The following is a 17,208-nucleotide window of genomic DNA, read 5'->3' on the forward strand; positions in this document are numbered from 1 at the left end:
GCACCTTTACAGTTCACTCCAGTTGAGATTTGTATCACCTTACCGGCAAATGGCTCACATCAGAAACCGCAGTACCTTATCTTTCCCTCGTGTGGAAAATGATCTAATTGATTACGTTTACGGCCTTCACTCTTATTTCCCCGAAAAGGTGTGACCAAAACAAACGGCAATGTGATGACTCCAACCTGACAATCATAAACCATAGATAACAGTGCAACTTACTGCTGAGGATAACACTTTATTTACAAAAGTGAAATAGCACAAAGATGTAGTGTTTTACCAGAGTTGATCTAAAGGAAATACTGACCTTACAACCAACTCCACTCCTGTGACATTACTTTACATTACATCACAAACTCTTTCAATCTACACACACAACAGCATTATTGTTTCTTGTTAAGGTGAGTTTACAGTCTGACTGTACAAACATTAATCAAAATGTAATATATGTGAGAACTTCTGCATGTCTTTTGGTGTAAATACAGAGAGTGTACTGTTTCATTGGGTGCTCCATCACAAATCACTCAAAAGAAGCCAAACGCAATGAGAGGCAAACATATTTTAGTCAATTATCATTAAAGCCAGGACAAAACATAAAATGAATAATTACCACATTAAAAACATTACTGCACTCATGCTACAGTATGAGACTAAAATCAAGAAAAATGAGACATAAAGAAAGAGGAATCAAAAGTAAACAGTGCTTCTGAGTTGTGTGTAGGTGCATGCCTGGACGATACATGCTGCATATACACAGGTTGTTTTTTTAAAGTCTGGCGATAACACATCTGCATTCCTTTACTCTGGTCATAAGAAAACACAAGAGGCTGACAGTATTTATACTTTGGCAATGAAATCAGGTTGATGTCAATCAGAACAGGAGAGTCAAGATGTCTGTGGGTGCTGAGTAGCACAAAGGACCTGAAGACTGAGTGAGGACAGCTAAAAGTGACAACTCTGAGCTGTACGGAGCTTGTGAAATAAAGCACTTGGTATCATGTACAGTTGGTACATAGAAAGAACGTCACTCAGCGTGACATGTTCTGTTTCTGTTTAAGTGCAGAAATCATCCGCTTTAAGAGCAAATCAAAACTGCTGCAGGTGCTTTGTTGCTGCTGTAAAATGTCCCTGCCTTTGCTTCATGTCACTATCTAAAAAAAAAAAAACTGACATTGTAAACTAATCAGGAAAAATCTGACACCGGTAGAGCTGCTGCGTCTGCTGCAGCCACATGTAGGAAAACCCCAGCAGTGACAAATCCTCATTGAATTGTTTTTTTCTTTATCTGTGAAGAGAATCTACTCAGAGGAAGAGAAAGACTAAACATGACGACAGGAGACTGGCAGAGCAGCATTACTCATGTGTGTGTCCTGAAGTAAACAGGGTTTAAAAACGGGAGCAGACACTCACAGCCAGCAGGACTGATGACCTACACTTGATATCAGAGAACCAGTATTTTTCCATGATAATATTCTACATATTTTACATGCACTGTGATTCCTAATAACGCTAATGACAAAGGTCTGAGAGAGAAGCACAGAAGCAGTTTCAGTCACGCAGTTGTATGGTTTTACAACATCTGCAAAGCAATATCCCTGCGAGGATTAATTATGTGTTTCAGATTCTGATTAAAATCTTAAAACTTGCATACACTGGAGCGTTGGATTTTGACAGACATCTCTGAAGGCTGACTGAAGTAAGTAGTTTTTACAAATCTATTCTGTTTATGGGAAGTAAGAAGGGAGTAAATCTGTAATAAGTTTGATGTTTGTTTTTATAAAACAGGCTGCAAAAAAAAAGAAGAAAAAAAAAGGCATACATTCAAAAATACAAGAAATAAAAGCACTCTAACTAAAATGGGAGATGTTTTACATTCATGTACACATCAGTGTCAAGGTTCCCTCATTTGGTCCGATTCAAAACCCAGTCTGCACGGCTGCAGGCACCACTCTCTGAGCTTTGAGCTCAGAGGAACGAAGATCTGAGGCCGAGTGCAAAATTTGAATAACTGCACATAAATCAGTGCTCGTGGCACTAAAACTGTGGTCAACAGTTGTGTGGCAGTGAGGCCAGAAGTGAGAAACCAGTGACGTGACAGCAGAGGGTTCATTCCACAGGCTGAGTTAAGCCCCGCGGGAGGCGGGCGGGTCGGTTGCAGTGGGTAACAATCATGCTGATTATCCACTGTGGCAGAGCTCTGAAGGTGGTGCGGTTACAGACCTGCAGCTGACACACACACACACACACACCATAAATCATGTGCCACCTAAAACAAAAACACAGGAAAGCAATCACATGTTAAGCTCCATTCAAGTGTTTTCTCGTTTTTTTCCAAAAAAGCGCAAGCTGTAAACTGTACCATACATATAAATCTCAATTTTCCCACTGGCGTCGCATGTATGACGTAAGACTGATGTTGGGACAGATGTTTGTCTGTGCCACAAAACGTCAAACAGAAACAGAAACAGAAGGTGGTTGTAGCATCTTTCGAGTTTCTTCCCTGTGCGGATCCCATCGCGTTACAGAAGGACTGTCATGATAAAGCAGTCCATCCTGAAGAGAAATAAATTTAAACGGCAGCAAAACAAAATCATGGCCGTAAAAATGCCAATACGCTGTCGGGCACAATGAATGTCTCTCCAGCACCATCCAGATGGTAATTAATGAAAAGAGGGCCTGCAATGCACTTAATGGGTAGCCACAGTGGCAGTGGAGAGGATTCAATAGACATAGATCAGGGAAAGGTGCTGATCGTCTGTGCCCAACTACACTGGACACAAAGGAGAGCTTGTGTCCCGCAGGCACTTCATCTTAGTTCATATCCTGAGTCCACTGGGCCAGCCTGGTTATGGCTCTCCTGGGAGAAGAGCAAGATTACTGTGATCGCTCTCTGAATCCACCCTGTAGGAGCGCTGCATTTCCACATGTGATGCAGTACACACACACACAAAAACACACTCATACTCACTAACACGTATTCTTACCCATGAAAGGGATCAGAGTCAATGGTTATTTGTCTTCAGTGAGAAGGACAAGAAAACAGGCTATAAGGGAGGAGAAAAAAAAAAAAAAGAAGTGAGAATCACTCCAGATGGCTGAATTATTACTGCCACAATAGAGATGCTTTAAAAACTCTTACCTTATGGTCTCCCATACAGACATTAGGACCTATTGTGTTGTAAACAACACTCTTCTCATCATCATCCCTCTGAAAACAAGAATGAACTTCTAGGTCATTTATATCTGGAACAGTAACAAAATATCACATCCAACAATGAGCCCTAACGTTCACTTAAAAGAGCAGAACGGCCACATGTTGCCAGATGTTGAGCGGTGCATTTGCCATGGTTTGAATGCAAGCAAATCCTTTCCACACTGCAGCCATTACACATCATACAACATTGCTTGTGTAAAGACAATGTAAATAATACACTTCAGGAATAAGAAGACCATATTTGGTGATGTAAACATATTCACTAAACCGAGTCGAAAATACAAATGTTGTAAAATGGTGTCAGCGGTACCTGACAGTAACGATTCCCGTATTAAACTCCACTAAAATGTGAGCTTTGAGCAGAAAATCTGTTTCTGCTCAAAGCTCACATACAGCGTGCAGAAGATTATGACTGACCTTATGGATGAAATCATGGGCAGTGTGCGACATGAGGATACGATCACACCAGGCAGGACAGCGGGTGTTCATGTACTGCGTTGGTTTAGTGTAGTCTTCACTGTACGGGTAGCTATGTGTGAGACAAGAAAACAAACTTAAGTGTGTCGGGGCAAGCCGGCAGAATGGGAGAAGTTTTACAAATGTAACATGTCTGTATGTTGCTCATTCTCACCTGGGTGGAAACTTGATGTCCTCTTCCTGAATAACATCACCAAAGGCCGTGATTTCTTTGTCATATTTCAAAAGCTGAGGGACAGAAGCCGTTAACGGGAAATGTCAACACTTCAAATCATTCCAAAAAAACACGAGGTGAGTAAGTTCAACTTGGGTGAAAATCTAGTCTAAAATCACAGATGTGGCACTTTTGTTTACCTCTTTTTGACTATTTGTCATTCACAGCGCGTTATATCTTCTAACAGGATCTAAACTAGCCTCTGTGACATGGAATAAGTTTCTTTTTCGTGTAGCTGATGAGATCAGAGTGGGTGAAAGTTGAGATTGTATTCTTACAGCTCTGCCGTTGTCCTCTCGGAAAACTGCCTGGTGCAGGTAGGCAAACAGCTTCTCCTCAATCTGAAGCAGCACCTGCAGGACAGGTGAAGGTGAGTGAAGAGAAAGTAGGAGTGAAAAGGAATCATCATTCGGGGTTTTTGGCATTTGACTTACCTGGTGGTCATTGTCCTTTTCTTCGCATATTATTTTTTCCACTTCATTACTGCTGTCCTTCGTCACTCTCTGCACATCTGCTTCAATGGACAGATGCTGAGGACAGGGACACAAACATGAGGAAGGCTCTATGTCAAAATCCGAGGCTGATTAACCTCCATTTCACTTGAGCTTCAGGAGAAATGAATTGTCACAGACCTGGACCAGACTAAGAGTGTCCAGACGGAAGTTAAAATCTCCAAACAGGAAGAAAGGCAGAGCAGTGTAGCGGTTGTCTGATATCCTGTAAAGAAATGCTATTGTCAGCCATATTTTGTTCTATTGTGTCTTACTTGGAACAGCTGAAAATTTAAAAAGGTCAGAGTTAATGTCAATTCCTTTAAAATCTTAGAGACAGAAAAGGCTAGTAAACGATATGAACGATTTTGATTTTCTTTTGATGCATTAGAACTGTAGTTTAACTCCGTTTATATGTTTGCACATCTGACACTCGTGGTTTAGTGGTGGGCAGCTGCAGATCTCACCTGTTCATGACATATCTGAGGGCGTTTTTGCGGTTGTCTGAGTAAATGGAAGGACTGGAGTTGCAGGCAATGAGGTTGGAGGCATCATGGAACAGGTGGATGTTGACCAGGTCGAGACCTCTGTGGAGCACACGCACGCAGGCAAAATGTGGCAACGTGCACAGGTGAGAAACAAAACATAAAGTAATCTGAAAGCACCAAAGTCTGATATCAGATGGGTGATTATTAGTATAGCATGAATGACTACGAGCAGAGGTGTCACTCGCTGATAAGATAGCTCCCGTTCTTATCAGTGAGTGTGTTCCTGTTGATGCCGAGTCCACCAACAAAAAAAAAAAAAAAGCTGATGTGCATGGAACGAGCAAATAATGAGCTGTGTTCCCTCACAACAAGATGTTGTGGCGCAGACTCTTTTTATTACTACAGCGCATAAGAAACACAGGCGTCGCGAAGCAGCACCACCGCACGATTCATCCCGGTTCAACTGGAGTCGCTTTCATCTTTATTCCAATGCCGTGTGTGAGAACATGCATGTAAATGTATTTTGTTTGCTAATTCACAAAAAAAAAAAAAAAAGGTGGTGATTCTTTTAACGTTGCCCCATAAGATATGGTCTTGGCACTATATGACACTGCTCATGTCCAAACTGTGTGTGAATAACTGAATTCAATAGTTCAGCTTCAAACTGAAGAAGTTTATTTTTTGTTTATTATTAAGCTTCAGCCTTGTAAATTATTGTACATGGGAATTAAATGCCAGATCAGATGTTGACTTAATCCAACTTCCTTTTGGCAAACTTCTTTTACAGCTGTTTGTATCATCATATATTATCTTGACTTGAATTCGTCCAACTGCTGTTATTGTTCTTTTCTGGCCACGTGGAGTCAAAAGAAACAAGCTGCAAGATCATTACTGACTTGTTTCCTGATCAAGTTAATCGAGCAGACCTAATTTCTAGCAGAGCTGAGTAACATTAGCCCTTCTGCTGTTGAACAGTTCCAGCTAAAGTTGTCCGTTTGCTGTGTGAGGCTGGATGGGCTTTTGTTGAAGAGGCTGAAAAGCAAAAAGCTGTTGGATCTTAAAACAGAAACAATGAGCTGATGGATGATAAAATGCTAAACGGAGCGGAGATGAACTGCATAATTGGCTAAAATGATCCCCGGTGCGAGTTTTCGTCAAAACGAGGGTGTTATTAGAATAATATTCCCCGTGTGATATCATGACACATGTGAGGACAGGTGAGTATGACGGTCAAGGAGTGCGTTACGTACTGGTTGTGTATGATCCAGCGGGTCCTCATGAAGCCCTTTCTGGACCACTTGAACTGCAACAGAGACAAATTGGAGTGAATCACTAAACAGCAGTGAGCTGTGTCTTTAAAGGGCCAAACTGATAATTATTGATTCCTCCCCATAATTTGTCTCATCTCCTTGTCAGAGGTGGCGGACAGCGCCGGCAGCCCCAGTAGACTCATTTGCCCGAACGTCTCTCTCTGGCCCATGAGCACCCCCCCCCCACTTTCCACACCTACCCACACGCTCATGCATACATACTCACATCAGGCCAGAAATTCTTTGGGAATTTTTCTTTCTCCACAGTGGAAACCTTGTCCAGAGAGCCCACATACTTGTTCTGCTCTTGCACTGCCTTAAAATCCTTAACTGTGAGACGGAGAGGCAGACCGAGGGTGGTGACATGTAAAAGAGTGAGAAAACATGCAAACAGCAATCAATAAACTGGTGTTAACCTCATCAGAGTGGCATACGTGATGAGGGAATCTATAAGCAGGCCATTAGACTGCATTTGGTGAACGACAATCGGTTTGAGCCACATAGCGAGTGGCAGCTCCGGGATGTTTATGGTTCTTCCATAGGCTTTTCAGCTGAGCTTTTTCACACCTAACGTGACTAGACTATGCAGCAGCAAAATAACACCTTCACTTTAAATTCTAGTTCTTTGCAAATATCTGGCTGGGAGAGGTAGCCATAAAACTATCATTACACACACAGAAACATCTTAACATTTCTTATAGTAAAAAAAAAAAAAAACGACAAGGATTTCACCATCGTATGCAACAGAGCTCTTGCTCCTTTTAAGATTAAAGCCGTTTATCAAAACAGGGAGTTTCGCAATGGGGTGGTTTTCAGAAAACTTCTCAAACTATCGTGCTCTGAAAAGGAAAGACCGAATAAATATATACAACAAGCTTCTGCATAATTAAATCACAAAAATGCGAGTAAATGTCAAAATGAGGAATTTTTACCATTAAAGTCATATTGATAGATATTTTTCAATGTCTTGTGGATGAAGTACATGCTCCCCAAAGCCTGTGGAGACAAAACAGAAAGCTTTTATTTAAAAACTTTTTATTCAAGAAGGTGTTTCACACAAACCTGCAGCTGCAATGAGTAAGATTCTGTAAGAAATTATAATAAAACTGCACATTTGTCACATTTACCTTTGATAAACTCACTGCAAAAAACTCTTGATGTTTTATTCAGCAAATCGCCTTAAATTCAAAGGCAAAAAGTATCTAAACATATTTGACATAATTGATCATTAATTTGGCAGCTTTGGACTAAATAGAAGAGACCTACTGTTAAATCAAACAACAGATCTCCTCTGACTTACTCAGACTGGAATCTTGTTGGTCAATAGAAAAAAAAGATAATGGACTGAATTGTTTATTTGGCATCACGTGCGCTGAACTGGGAACTCGTTCAATACAGAGTATATTTACTTACACTTTCTGTCCCAAAGACACATGAAACTTTAAAGAATAAAAATCTTCCACATGACTTTAACTGTGCAGCACAACCACATATAATCCTTCATACACACACTTCAGCGCCCAATCATCCCTGACATGGGCCTGACAATTTTTAATGTACTAACTGCCTGCTCCACTGATCTGATTAATCATGCCCTGTGAAATCAATAAAGACAGAAAATTAAAACCATTTAAAAGGTATTAAGCAGTAGGCCCGCTGTCTGCCAACGCAGACAGTGACTGGGTGCCTAAGAAAAATCAGCTAACACACGCAAGGCTCAGGGCGTGACGGGCCGCTGTGTGACACCCCACCCCTTCACAAACACACACACACACACACACATTCAGCCAGAGCATGAGAGATCTTTCCCTGAAGAGCTCATTTATCGTGTGTGCCAAAGTCATCCTCATCTAATGAAATGGAAGAGTCTCCGCTGTCGGCTCCAGTGAACAGCAATTAGTGACCAACTTGTCCGAACTGAGGTTAGAGCAGGGCTGAGGAGTTTGGTCCTTGGGTGAGGCTGAGAGGGGTAGTTATCGGTTTCTGAAGAGCAATCTCGCCAAAAAAGTTCAATTGTAATTTCATTTCACAACTGAAGCAAAGTTCCGGTTCTTGCGTGGGATTCAGGGGTAATAATTCGAAACCTCGTTCTTGCTCAGTCAGTAATCACGTTCCATTCAGCACGTGCACACAAGCGCACAGAAACGCATTCACCTTCACACACTCTGCAGAACACCCATCTTCATCAATCAGGTTTGTGCACAGTTTAATAAAAAAATATTGACTTTCGAGTGATTTTTTATCAAAACACCATTTGTACTGGGAATGCATGCAAGTCTGCTCCCTTTACTTCTGCAGCCCGTGTAAAAGGAGAACCCCCTAAACTCTCTCTTGGCTTTATAACTAATGATCAGAAGCCAAGAAGAAACAAATTGAAAATCAATGCAGGTGGCACAGCCGAAATGAGAATGAGGCATTAGACGGTGTACAGGGGGGCTGCAACCCTCTTAGGGCAAACAGTGGAGGGTGCAAACACTCGGATGCTGGGAAACTTAGTCCCAGCTGTCTTCCACCCCCCCAGACACACTTAATTTATTGTGTACAAATGGGCCGAGATCAATAGTTTTAATCTAGAGTTAAACGTATTGACTTTGGCCTGTCTCTCTCACACCTGGCCATTGACTTTCCCCCCTTTTACTTCACGCACCTTCAGTCTACAGATGCAGCCATTGACCCCTACTGTCAGGCGTGCAGTATGAGAGTATCACCTGGGAGGAGGAAGGTTAATAGTATAAAAAATACTCAGCCACTTTCCTGCATCGGGGAGGTGTTTCTGCCAAAAAGGGTAAAAATCTCCTGCGAACTAATCCGAACAAACCCAACATTGGCAAATTTGAACAGAGATCAAGAAAGATACAGAAAGCCTCCCTCGTGACTGTTGTGGAGATTGAGGCTGAACATCATGGACATCAGTTTACGAGTAACTTAACAAACCTGTCTTTAACAATGTCTCTGCTCTCTTTTCCCATACTATTAAACAACTACCACATCTATAAGATTGCTATGGTCTTGCACACATCTGAGAGTGTACACCGACATTGATGTATGAAACTCAATGAACCATAAAGGCCCACCCAAACAAGAAGTCTGCCTCCAGCGAGGAAGCACAATTAGAGCACGTTCTTTGTTGTTGTTGTAAACAGCAAAAATGGAGTCGAGTCGGTTTGATCAACCCTACCAATGGAGCCTCATAGCACTTCCCCTTAAAAACTGCTCAGAGCTAAACGTTCAGGAGTACACAAAACTTAATCAAGCATAGGCGAGTAAAAGAAAATCATCCCCTTTCATAATATAAATTACATTTATTTTAAAGGACTTACTAACGTTCTCTATCGTCATGTTAATATGCAGTCAAACCATTTGAATTTCCAGACGTCTACAGTTTAAATCGTAGCCATTAGCTCCTGATTTCATCCGACATCAGAGGGCAACGAGAAACTCAAGAACAACCCTGATGTGTCATTTAAGTGGACGAGGACTCCATCTTGTGGACAGACAGTGGAATCACTCTGTCTAAGAGGTTTGGTGTTTCTTACCGTAAAGCTGTCCTCTGCCTGGAACTGGTTGTCCACATATATACAAGCCCTGTCGAAGTCTTTCATTTCCTCACTGGATCCGATGTTCCTGAAAGAAGCAGAGCATGACAGAGCAATCCCTGAAAAACGGAGCAAAAAATGATATTTCTTCTCTACTAGTCAGTTGGCAGAACAGCTACGAGTGTATTCTAAGCAAACTCCTAAAACTCCACTTGTTCTCTTATTCAGATTACTCGGAACTACTATATATTTGTGCCGCTGGCTGAATCAAGTAAGCCAATTTGCAGCCCTGTTCAGGTGCAAACGGGACTATTTCTATAAAACAGCGTTAGAAACATGGATTATGATCTGCACATACCAGAAGAAGCTTTCTGCTTTGCCCATGTTGACCATGTAGTCTTTCCCTCCCACCTCCTGGAAGTGCAGGGCGATGAACTGTGGCTTGTAATTGTGGATTGTCTGTTACAAAGCAAACATGCAGGATTGCCTTACAGAACAATGACAAGAAGGTCAGCAGCGTGCTACACGATGATTACTGCTCAGGTCCTGACAGTTTTTCTGTCATAAGAGTTTTGCTCTTTTAATCACATCGTCAGCACTGTATCAGCTTTGCTGATTAGCGTTAAATACTTATGTTAACTGGTCAGGCCAGCTAACAATAATAGTTTTAATTTACCTTACCCATGCACGAGACTGCCCACAAAAATCGAGAAAAAGAAGCAAACTGCTACTAACATTCAGACTAATGGTACTACTAAATCAATATGTACAAACTTACCTTATACAGTTCTTGTAACCATCCACTTTGAATTTCCCCCACCTATGAAAAGATGAGTAAAGTCATGCAAGTATCACCCCTTACTTAATTGATTATTGTAACAGCATCTTTACAGGTCTGCCTAAAAAGTCAGTTAGACAACTGCAGCTCATCCAGAACTCAGCTGCTCGAGTCCTCACTAAGACCAAAAAAGTGGAGCACATCAGTCCAGCTCTGAAGTCTTTACACCGGCTGCCTGTCCATCAGAGGATAGACTTTAAAGTTCTGATGCTGGTCTATAAAGCTCTGAATGGTCAAGGACCAAAATACATCAGTGACCTCCTGACCCCTCAGGTCATCTGGATCCGGTTTTCTATCAGTTCCCAGAGTCAGAACCAGACATGGAGAAGCTGCATTCAGCTTCTATGCTCCACATGTCTGGAACAAACTCCCAGAAAGCCTCAGATCAGCTGAAACACTCAGTGTATTTAAGTCCAGGTTGAAGACACATCTATTTTCAGCTGCATTTGAATAAGCTTGAGTTTCAAAACGGAATCATGTTTTAACTCCTGATTTTATCTTTCATATATAGAATTTTTTCTGATTTTATCTATTGTTCTTATTTCCTTCTTTTGTTTAAATTTTAAATCATGCTTTTTATTTCTTCTGTTTTAATGTCTCTGTGAAGCACTTTGAATCACCTTGTTGTTGAGTTGTGCTATACAAATAAACTTGCCTTGCCTTGCCTTACTGCATTATTTCACACAATGTTGAAAAGGAATCAGGTGGATTTTAACTGCGGCAGCTTTTAGCCATAAAAAATGGATTCAAACAGACTCCTTTCCACCCCTTTTTGTTAGATTTCAGAATAATACTACAAAACATGACCGGGAATCCGAGCATTTAAATGGCCGGATTCAACACACACATCTCTGGTACAGATCATAGGATTATAACGAGCATGTAAACTACAAGAAAAACTACAAAGTCAATCAGACATTTACTTCAAACAACTATCTGGTTCACCAGTGTTGGTATGCAGCCTGTCACCTGCCTCATAATCTTAAAGGTTAAATGAGGCTTATCGTGCACAATCATTGCATAATCCCTGGTGTGGACTACCTACTGATATGACATGACCCCCCCCCCAGTACCACAAATAGTTAAGATGACCAAGACATGGACATTTAAGAGTGCAATGCATGAAACGGTGTCCCACAAAGAAAGCTGAGGTTTGGAAAGGCTTCCACCATTCCATTCCACCATTGCAGCCACAAGGCGTCGCTATATGACCTGAGAATGTTCGTGTTACTGTCAAATATTTAGCTGTTCAAAAACCCATTTTAACTCTAAATTTTAAAAACCCGTTGAAGAACAAGACTCATTCAGAAACCAGTTGGCAATTTCAACATGACTTGGTCATATGAAGTCATAACCGCTGTACTGTGCAGTAAATGTTCCATCATCATCAATCTTCTGTCATCAGTGTTTGAAATGTGCTTTCTTTGTCACTTTTTCTTTTAAAAAGGATGCTGAAGATTCTGTGTATTCAGATGGCAAAGAAATGCAGCAAAAAAAAAAAATAAATAACTGAGATAAAACACATTTCTTAGTTTCTTCAAAAAAAAAAAAAAAGGCGACATTTACAAAAACAACAAAGAAATTAACAAAATGGATTCAACTTATTCTACTAGTCATAAAATATGTATTAAATGAAGGGATGACACGGAGACCCAAATTTCTGAGAAAAATCTGGCTCTTCAGCTTTCGGTGATATCAGAACGAACTGTTGCAAACATATCCATATAAATGTCAAATGATATAAAATGCATGTCTGTAATGGTCCAGTACAACCTGTCCAGGGGGTACCCTGCCTCTCACCCTAACCTAGCTGGGACTCAGATAAATGGAAATTAAAAATGGATAAATTAAAGATATGCACATAGGCATGGTCTGAAATTAACATCATCTGAGAGACAAACGTGTGCATTTTGGATTGAATGGGTAAATAAACTGAGGTTACTCGCCCTGACCTGATCAATGCTTTGGTTTGTCGTTTTTTGTGACCCATTTTATCAGTTTACTGGCAGAGCCAAAGAGTTTGTTTGAGCCCTGCATGAAGAGCTCTGCAAAGTCATTTACTGTGTAAAACGATTTGAACCTCTTCTCTCTTATGTCTCATTCGAGGTCGGGTCACTTTCTGCCATCCTGAGCAGCAGGATCAGCAGCAGTGACAGTTTGTCATATTTTTAAAATACATGAGCAGAAATGGTAGACTTGAGAGCAGAAAGCCAAAACAAAAGGCTGAAGCATGCTCGGTGGGGCGACTGGAGGCTGCAGAGGCATGATGTGATGATCGGTTGGGATTCCTAAGAGTACCTTTACAGGTCCAGTGTGTGGGAAGAAGTAAAAGCAAGCTGCAATACTGAATATCATAACCAACTTTATATACTCCCACCTCTCCCTCGGGTTTCACATGAGTAGGAAAAGCTATGGTAGCCACGAAAACCTCTAAAACTTTAGAGCCAGTGAAGCGTATGTCCTGTTTGGGCTACTGTATTAAAACTGCAGAGGAACGCGGCTGAGAGACAGACAAAGCTGCGAATATCCTATCACACTTCTTTAAATATTATCATATATATCTGAAGTTGTTTGTTGTCTGTTTAACACATGATCTCGTCTCCCAAACAAACCAGCTAAAAAAAACATGCTGGATAAAGAGAGAGCGTAGGAGCCATATTTATGGATTTTAAAAGGCATCTGGATGAAGTTAAGAGTAATGTTTAAGGGAAAAAAAAAGGCTTGGAAGCTTATCTGAACTGTAGACAACCCTGTGCAGGAGTTAAGGGAATGTTCATCCCAGGCTCAGTTTTAGGTCTGCTTTTGTTCACCATTTGTATAAATGATTTACAGTCTAGAAGAGAATATCCAGATGTATGGAGATGTCACAGTGATACGTGCACGATGCCAGTTTTAAACAGCAAGCTGCACCTTTACTTCCACTGGAAATGAAGAAAAAAGCTGCCTGTATGATTCACGCTTAAGACGGGAGTTTGTTTAAAGCTGTTGGTGCGTTTCCCTCTGCTTAAGGAAACAATTATCCTGTAGCTGAGATGATTGTAAAAGGGACGAGGGACGTCCACCATGTTAAATATGCGGGTGTGAACGGAGATAGCAGTCTGACCTTTAAGAAGCACGTCGCTAGATTTACAAAAACAAACTGATTTTAGATCCCTAAGAAATCAGAGTAAAGATGCAGCAAAACTGTCCGTGCAAGCAATGCCACCCTCACGTTTCTCATGCTGCGTTTCAACACTTTACAGTTACAGCAAGCACAGAAAACATAGGACAAAAACAATTAAAAAATGATATTGTAATGTAAATATAAATATAGAAAGTTTTCACATTTCTGTTTGAGGTGTTCGGTGTTAGTTTAGTGAATCGGATCTTTCGCAAACTATCACCACAACCTCTGACGCAGTTTGTAACGGTGCATGGCGCCACCTTTACACAAGCTTCCTCGAGAGGAGACTGCCATGTTAAAGTTTGGTCTACAGCATTTGGCAGCTGGGATGTGGACCTGCTTTTAACCACTGAGTATCAGAGAGTGTGGCACGTTTAAACGTTTTAAAATCAGTTGGAAGAAACGGCTGAAGGATGTCACTAAGCTAAGACAGGCAACATGGGTGCTTTATGAGTTTATCTGCAGAGTCAGAGTTATTTGTTGTCTCGCTGGACATCAGTATTTTTTGTTTTTGTCTCGTTGATGCTTGGGGCTGTTGTTTGGGCAGTTTTAGACTTTTGCTACCTGTGCACTCGACTTCGCCCAGTGGGAGCAGATGAAAATGAGATCTTATCTGTATCTGGTGTCCATGTTGAACAAACGTAAAGCATAGACATATGCTACGGAATACAGGAAGTCATAAATCACAAACTCTAAGCATATGAAACAATAAGGGCTGTCTGGAAACATTATAGACCGTTTGTTCCAGGATGTCGTCTCATTCAAGTACAACCGCACCTGAAACAATCTGGCCAACTTCGAAAGTCATCCAGGAAGGCGTGACTAAGAACTTATAGTGAGCTGACAGGTGAGTTTTGGTGAAGCAAATGAGAAAAGCAGGCAGGTAATTAAGCACACAGCAATCGGTTAAACAAAACTGCTTCTGTCTTGATTGGACTTTAATAAATGCAGTTAGTGTTCAAAGAGAACCTCCAAAGCAGTAGTTTCAGAGTTATGTGCCATCCTCTGTTAGGCCAGGCGAGGGATTCATATGACCAGAGAAAGGCTTTGCATAGTCTATTTGCATGACGGGAATGACTCCAGCCCAGGATTGGAGATCTAAAAGGAAAACTATTACATCACTCTCAAAGAAAACTAACCGAATTAGAAATCAGTGGAGAACAACCTAAAATGCAAACATCTGCCACTTACCGTCCGGGAATTGGACGCAGTGGTGTCAAAATTGAGCGCAAAGGGAGGCAACAAGACCATGAATGTTGAACAGGAGAGCTTTTAAAGCAACACTGTGTTCGTAGAACGAGGCGCTCAGATAAAATGAACCTCTTTGTCTGTGCATGGTCGTATACGGCCTTAATGAAAACAGCGTGAGCGACCATAAAGAAGATGTGTCATAGTGTTACTGAGCCGCAGTCCACTTGTTGAGTTGCTTTGACAGGACACTGTTAGTCCAGTACTGAAAAGCAACAGGATTTATCCTGTGGTGTGCTTAAGATTCTGCTCTTATCCTGGGTGAATGTTCCAGAGTGTTTGTTTATAGGAATAGAGGGGCCTAAGTAAGTAGAAAAGCTCAACTCCCCTGGGGGGAGATAGTCATCTGTTTACAACAATGGGATCTTACATGTTTTCATTGGGGCCTGCTCTGCCAAACGGAAATATGGTCCTGAGCCAAATTTCCATGACTGTAAGAGCCCTCCTCCCAGCGACGTCTACAAGTTTTGTCAAGCCAGGCCAAAACAAAATAAATCAAATAGATATTTTAACAGGTTTAAACAAGCCAGAAAACTGACTAAGCCCTTCAGTTCTGAAAAAATGTGCTCTTACTTTAGGTGGATAGGAAATATCTAAGACTGGGGTTATAAGTGCTAACTTACATAACTTTATAGCTGTAAAGTGATGCAACTGGAGCTGTAAATGCCATACTGTGTGATAAGAATACCATAAACTGACTACTGGGCAGCACAGAGCTTCCTTGAGCTGTATCAAAAGCAGTGATTTTCATGGCTTAGAATGCATTGTTGAATTAGAGCTGATGATGATACTGGGAGCAGACTTAGAAATCTGCTGGTTTCCTGAGCTCGGCAACATTTTCTTGAACTGGCATTGTATGAACAGGACTCATTTTGATGAATTTGATTTGCTCTATGATCGTATAACAGTGAATCTGATTCTAACTGGTTTGAATGTATCTTTGATGAGCCTCGAAATGACATTCGTTGTGACTTGTCACTATAATCAACGAAAATTAACTGAGAATTGAACTGAGAGGGTACACATGGGTCTATTTTAGTCTTCTTGGGGAAATCAAAACTCATTTGTGTTGAATGAAATGATAACAAACATGTTGACGCTCTTTGAGACGAAAAATCCAGGCAAAGGTGCACATAATCCTGTCCCTGTTAATTGAATTATTCCAATACTTCCATTTAACCAGGAAGCCTCTTTTAAACTAAATAGAACCTGCCCAAAAGAGACCGCCTCGATACAAGCAAACGACTTTTGTCCATCAAATTTCAGCTCATTCTGAATAAATCTAACTCTACCAACTGGACTTGGTGACTTCACCTTTCAGAGTCACGGTGTGTGAGCGTCTCATCAGTGAACTCTGGCAGGGAACCGGTCACGTGAGTCGCGACACAGGTAATAATGGATCTGCCAGCACTTTTTCCCTTATTCAACGACAGCGGGGGCAAAAAAAAAACAAACAACAAAAGTGGGAGCAGCAACTTGACACTACTTGCATCCTAAAAGCAAAGACGTACGCTAGCAATGGAGCTCCCTCCAGGTAAAACTTACTGTACCTCCTACACAAACTATTTATTCCTGCCTGAGCCTAATCCCCTGGCGGCGCTGCCGTGTGGTGTAGCTGTCGTTGTACTCTCACCGGTCTACTTACGTTGTCAAAGAGTGAGCCGACGTTTGCAGTGACAAGCAGCACATCAGTGAACGTCTCCATGTTAACCAGCCACTTTCACAAACAGTCCGCGAGGAAACTCCGCGTCGTCTCAGGATGACGCGCGTGCAGGCCTACGGGCAGCAACTCTCCGGGAGCTTATGAAGGCTTACCGTGTGAGCCCAAATCGCATCTGCCAGCTATCGCTTAAAATACTCCAGCATCTCACGGATAGTGCGTTTCTTGTGGTCCAACTCGTACGTTGATGGCGGGCTGTCGTATCAAGTCGTCATCACACGCCGGAGCAGCGCTCATATTCGTCGTCAAGCCCACGGGCTGCAAGTTATTCTAATTGCCGACTCGCGTGGATTTCCTCCCCAATCTGTGTTAATTGGACTAGTAGCTTCTTAAGGGACTAAAACAGTCAGGTCGGGGCATCTGTTGCCGCCTTCTCAAGCGCTCAAATAACCGGAGCAAGCTTGTATTACGAACTCCCGCTGCTCCGCCCATTCGCTGAGAACATGCCCTGTTCCTTCTGTTTTCAGCCCGTCGGAATATTCAGTCTTCGTATCAACCCCAAGTCAAAG

General features: G+C 41.6%; 1 protein-coding gene across 1 annotated transcript; it reads right to left on the reverse strand.

Moving 5' to 3' along the window:
- Positions 1-225: 225 nt before the first annotated feature.
- On the reverse strand, positions 226-17,107 carry inpp5l (inositol polyphosphate-5-phosphatase L). Its single transcript, XM_072388233.1, has 16 exons — positions 16,625-17,107; positions 10,509-10,550; positions 10,089-10,189; positions 9,731-9,818; positions 7,127-7,190; positions 6,421-6,524; positions 6,135-6,187; positions 4,864-4,983; positions 4,538-4,622; positions 4,340-4,435; positions 4,184-4,258; positions 3,846-3,919; positions 3,632-3,743; positions 3,140-3,208; positions 2,985-3,044; positions 226-2,226 (listed from the first exon to the last, which is right to left on the reverse strand). Exons 1-15 carry the CDS (start codon positions 16,682-16,684, stop codon positions 3,003-3,005), a joined length of 1,185 nt encoding a protein of 394 aa, XP_072244334.1. The 5' UTR covers positions 16,685-17,107; the 3' UTR covers positions 226-2,226; positions 2,985-3,002.
- Between the last annotated feature and the right edge of the window lie 101 nt (positions 17,108-17,208).

The sequence above is a fragment of the Leuresthes tenuis genome, unplaced genomic scaffold (genome assembly GCF_036924035.1).
Source record: "Leuresthes tenuis unplaced genomic scaffold, fLeuTen1.0.hap1 SCAF_6, whole genome shotgun sequence".
NCBI lineage: Eukaryota > Metazoa > Chordata > Actinopteri > Atheriniformes > Atherinopsidae > Leuresthes > Leuresthes tenuis.

Coding starts and splice junctions, on each gene's coding strand:
- inpp5l (XM_072388233.1), bottom strand. CDS start 16,684: ATGGAGACGTTCACTGATGTGCTGCTTGTCACTGCAAACGTCGGCTCA. Junction 9,819..10,088: donor AAAGCAGAAAGCTTCTTCTG/GTATGTGCAGAT, acceptor TGCTTCTTTCAG/GAACATCGGATCCAGTGAGG. Junction 6,188..6,420: donor CAAAGAATTTCTGGCCTGAT/GTGAGTATGTAT, acceptor TCTCTGTTGCAG/TTCAAGTGGTCCAGAAAGGG.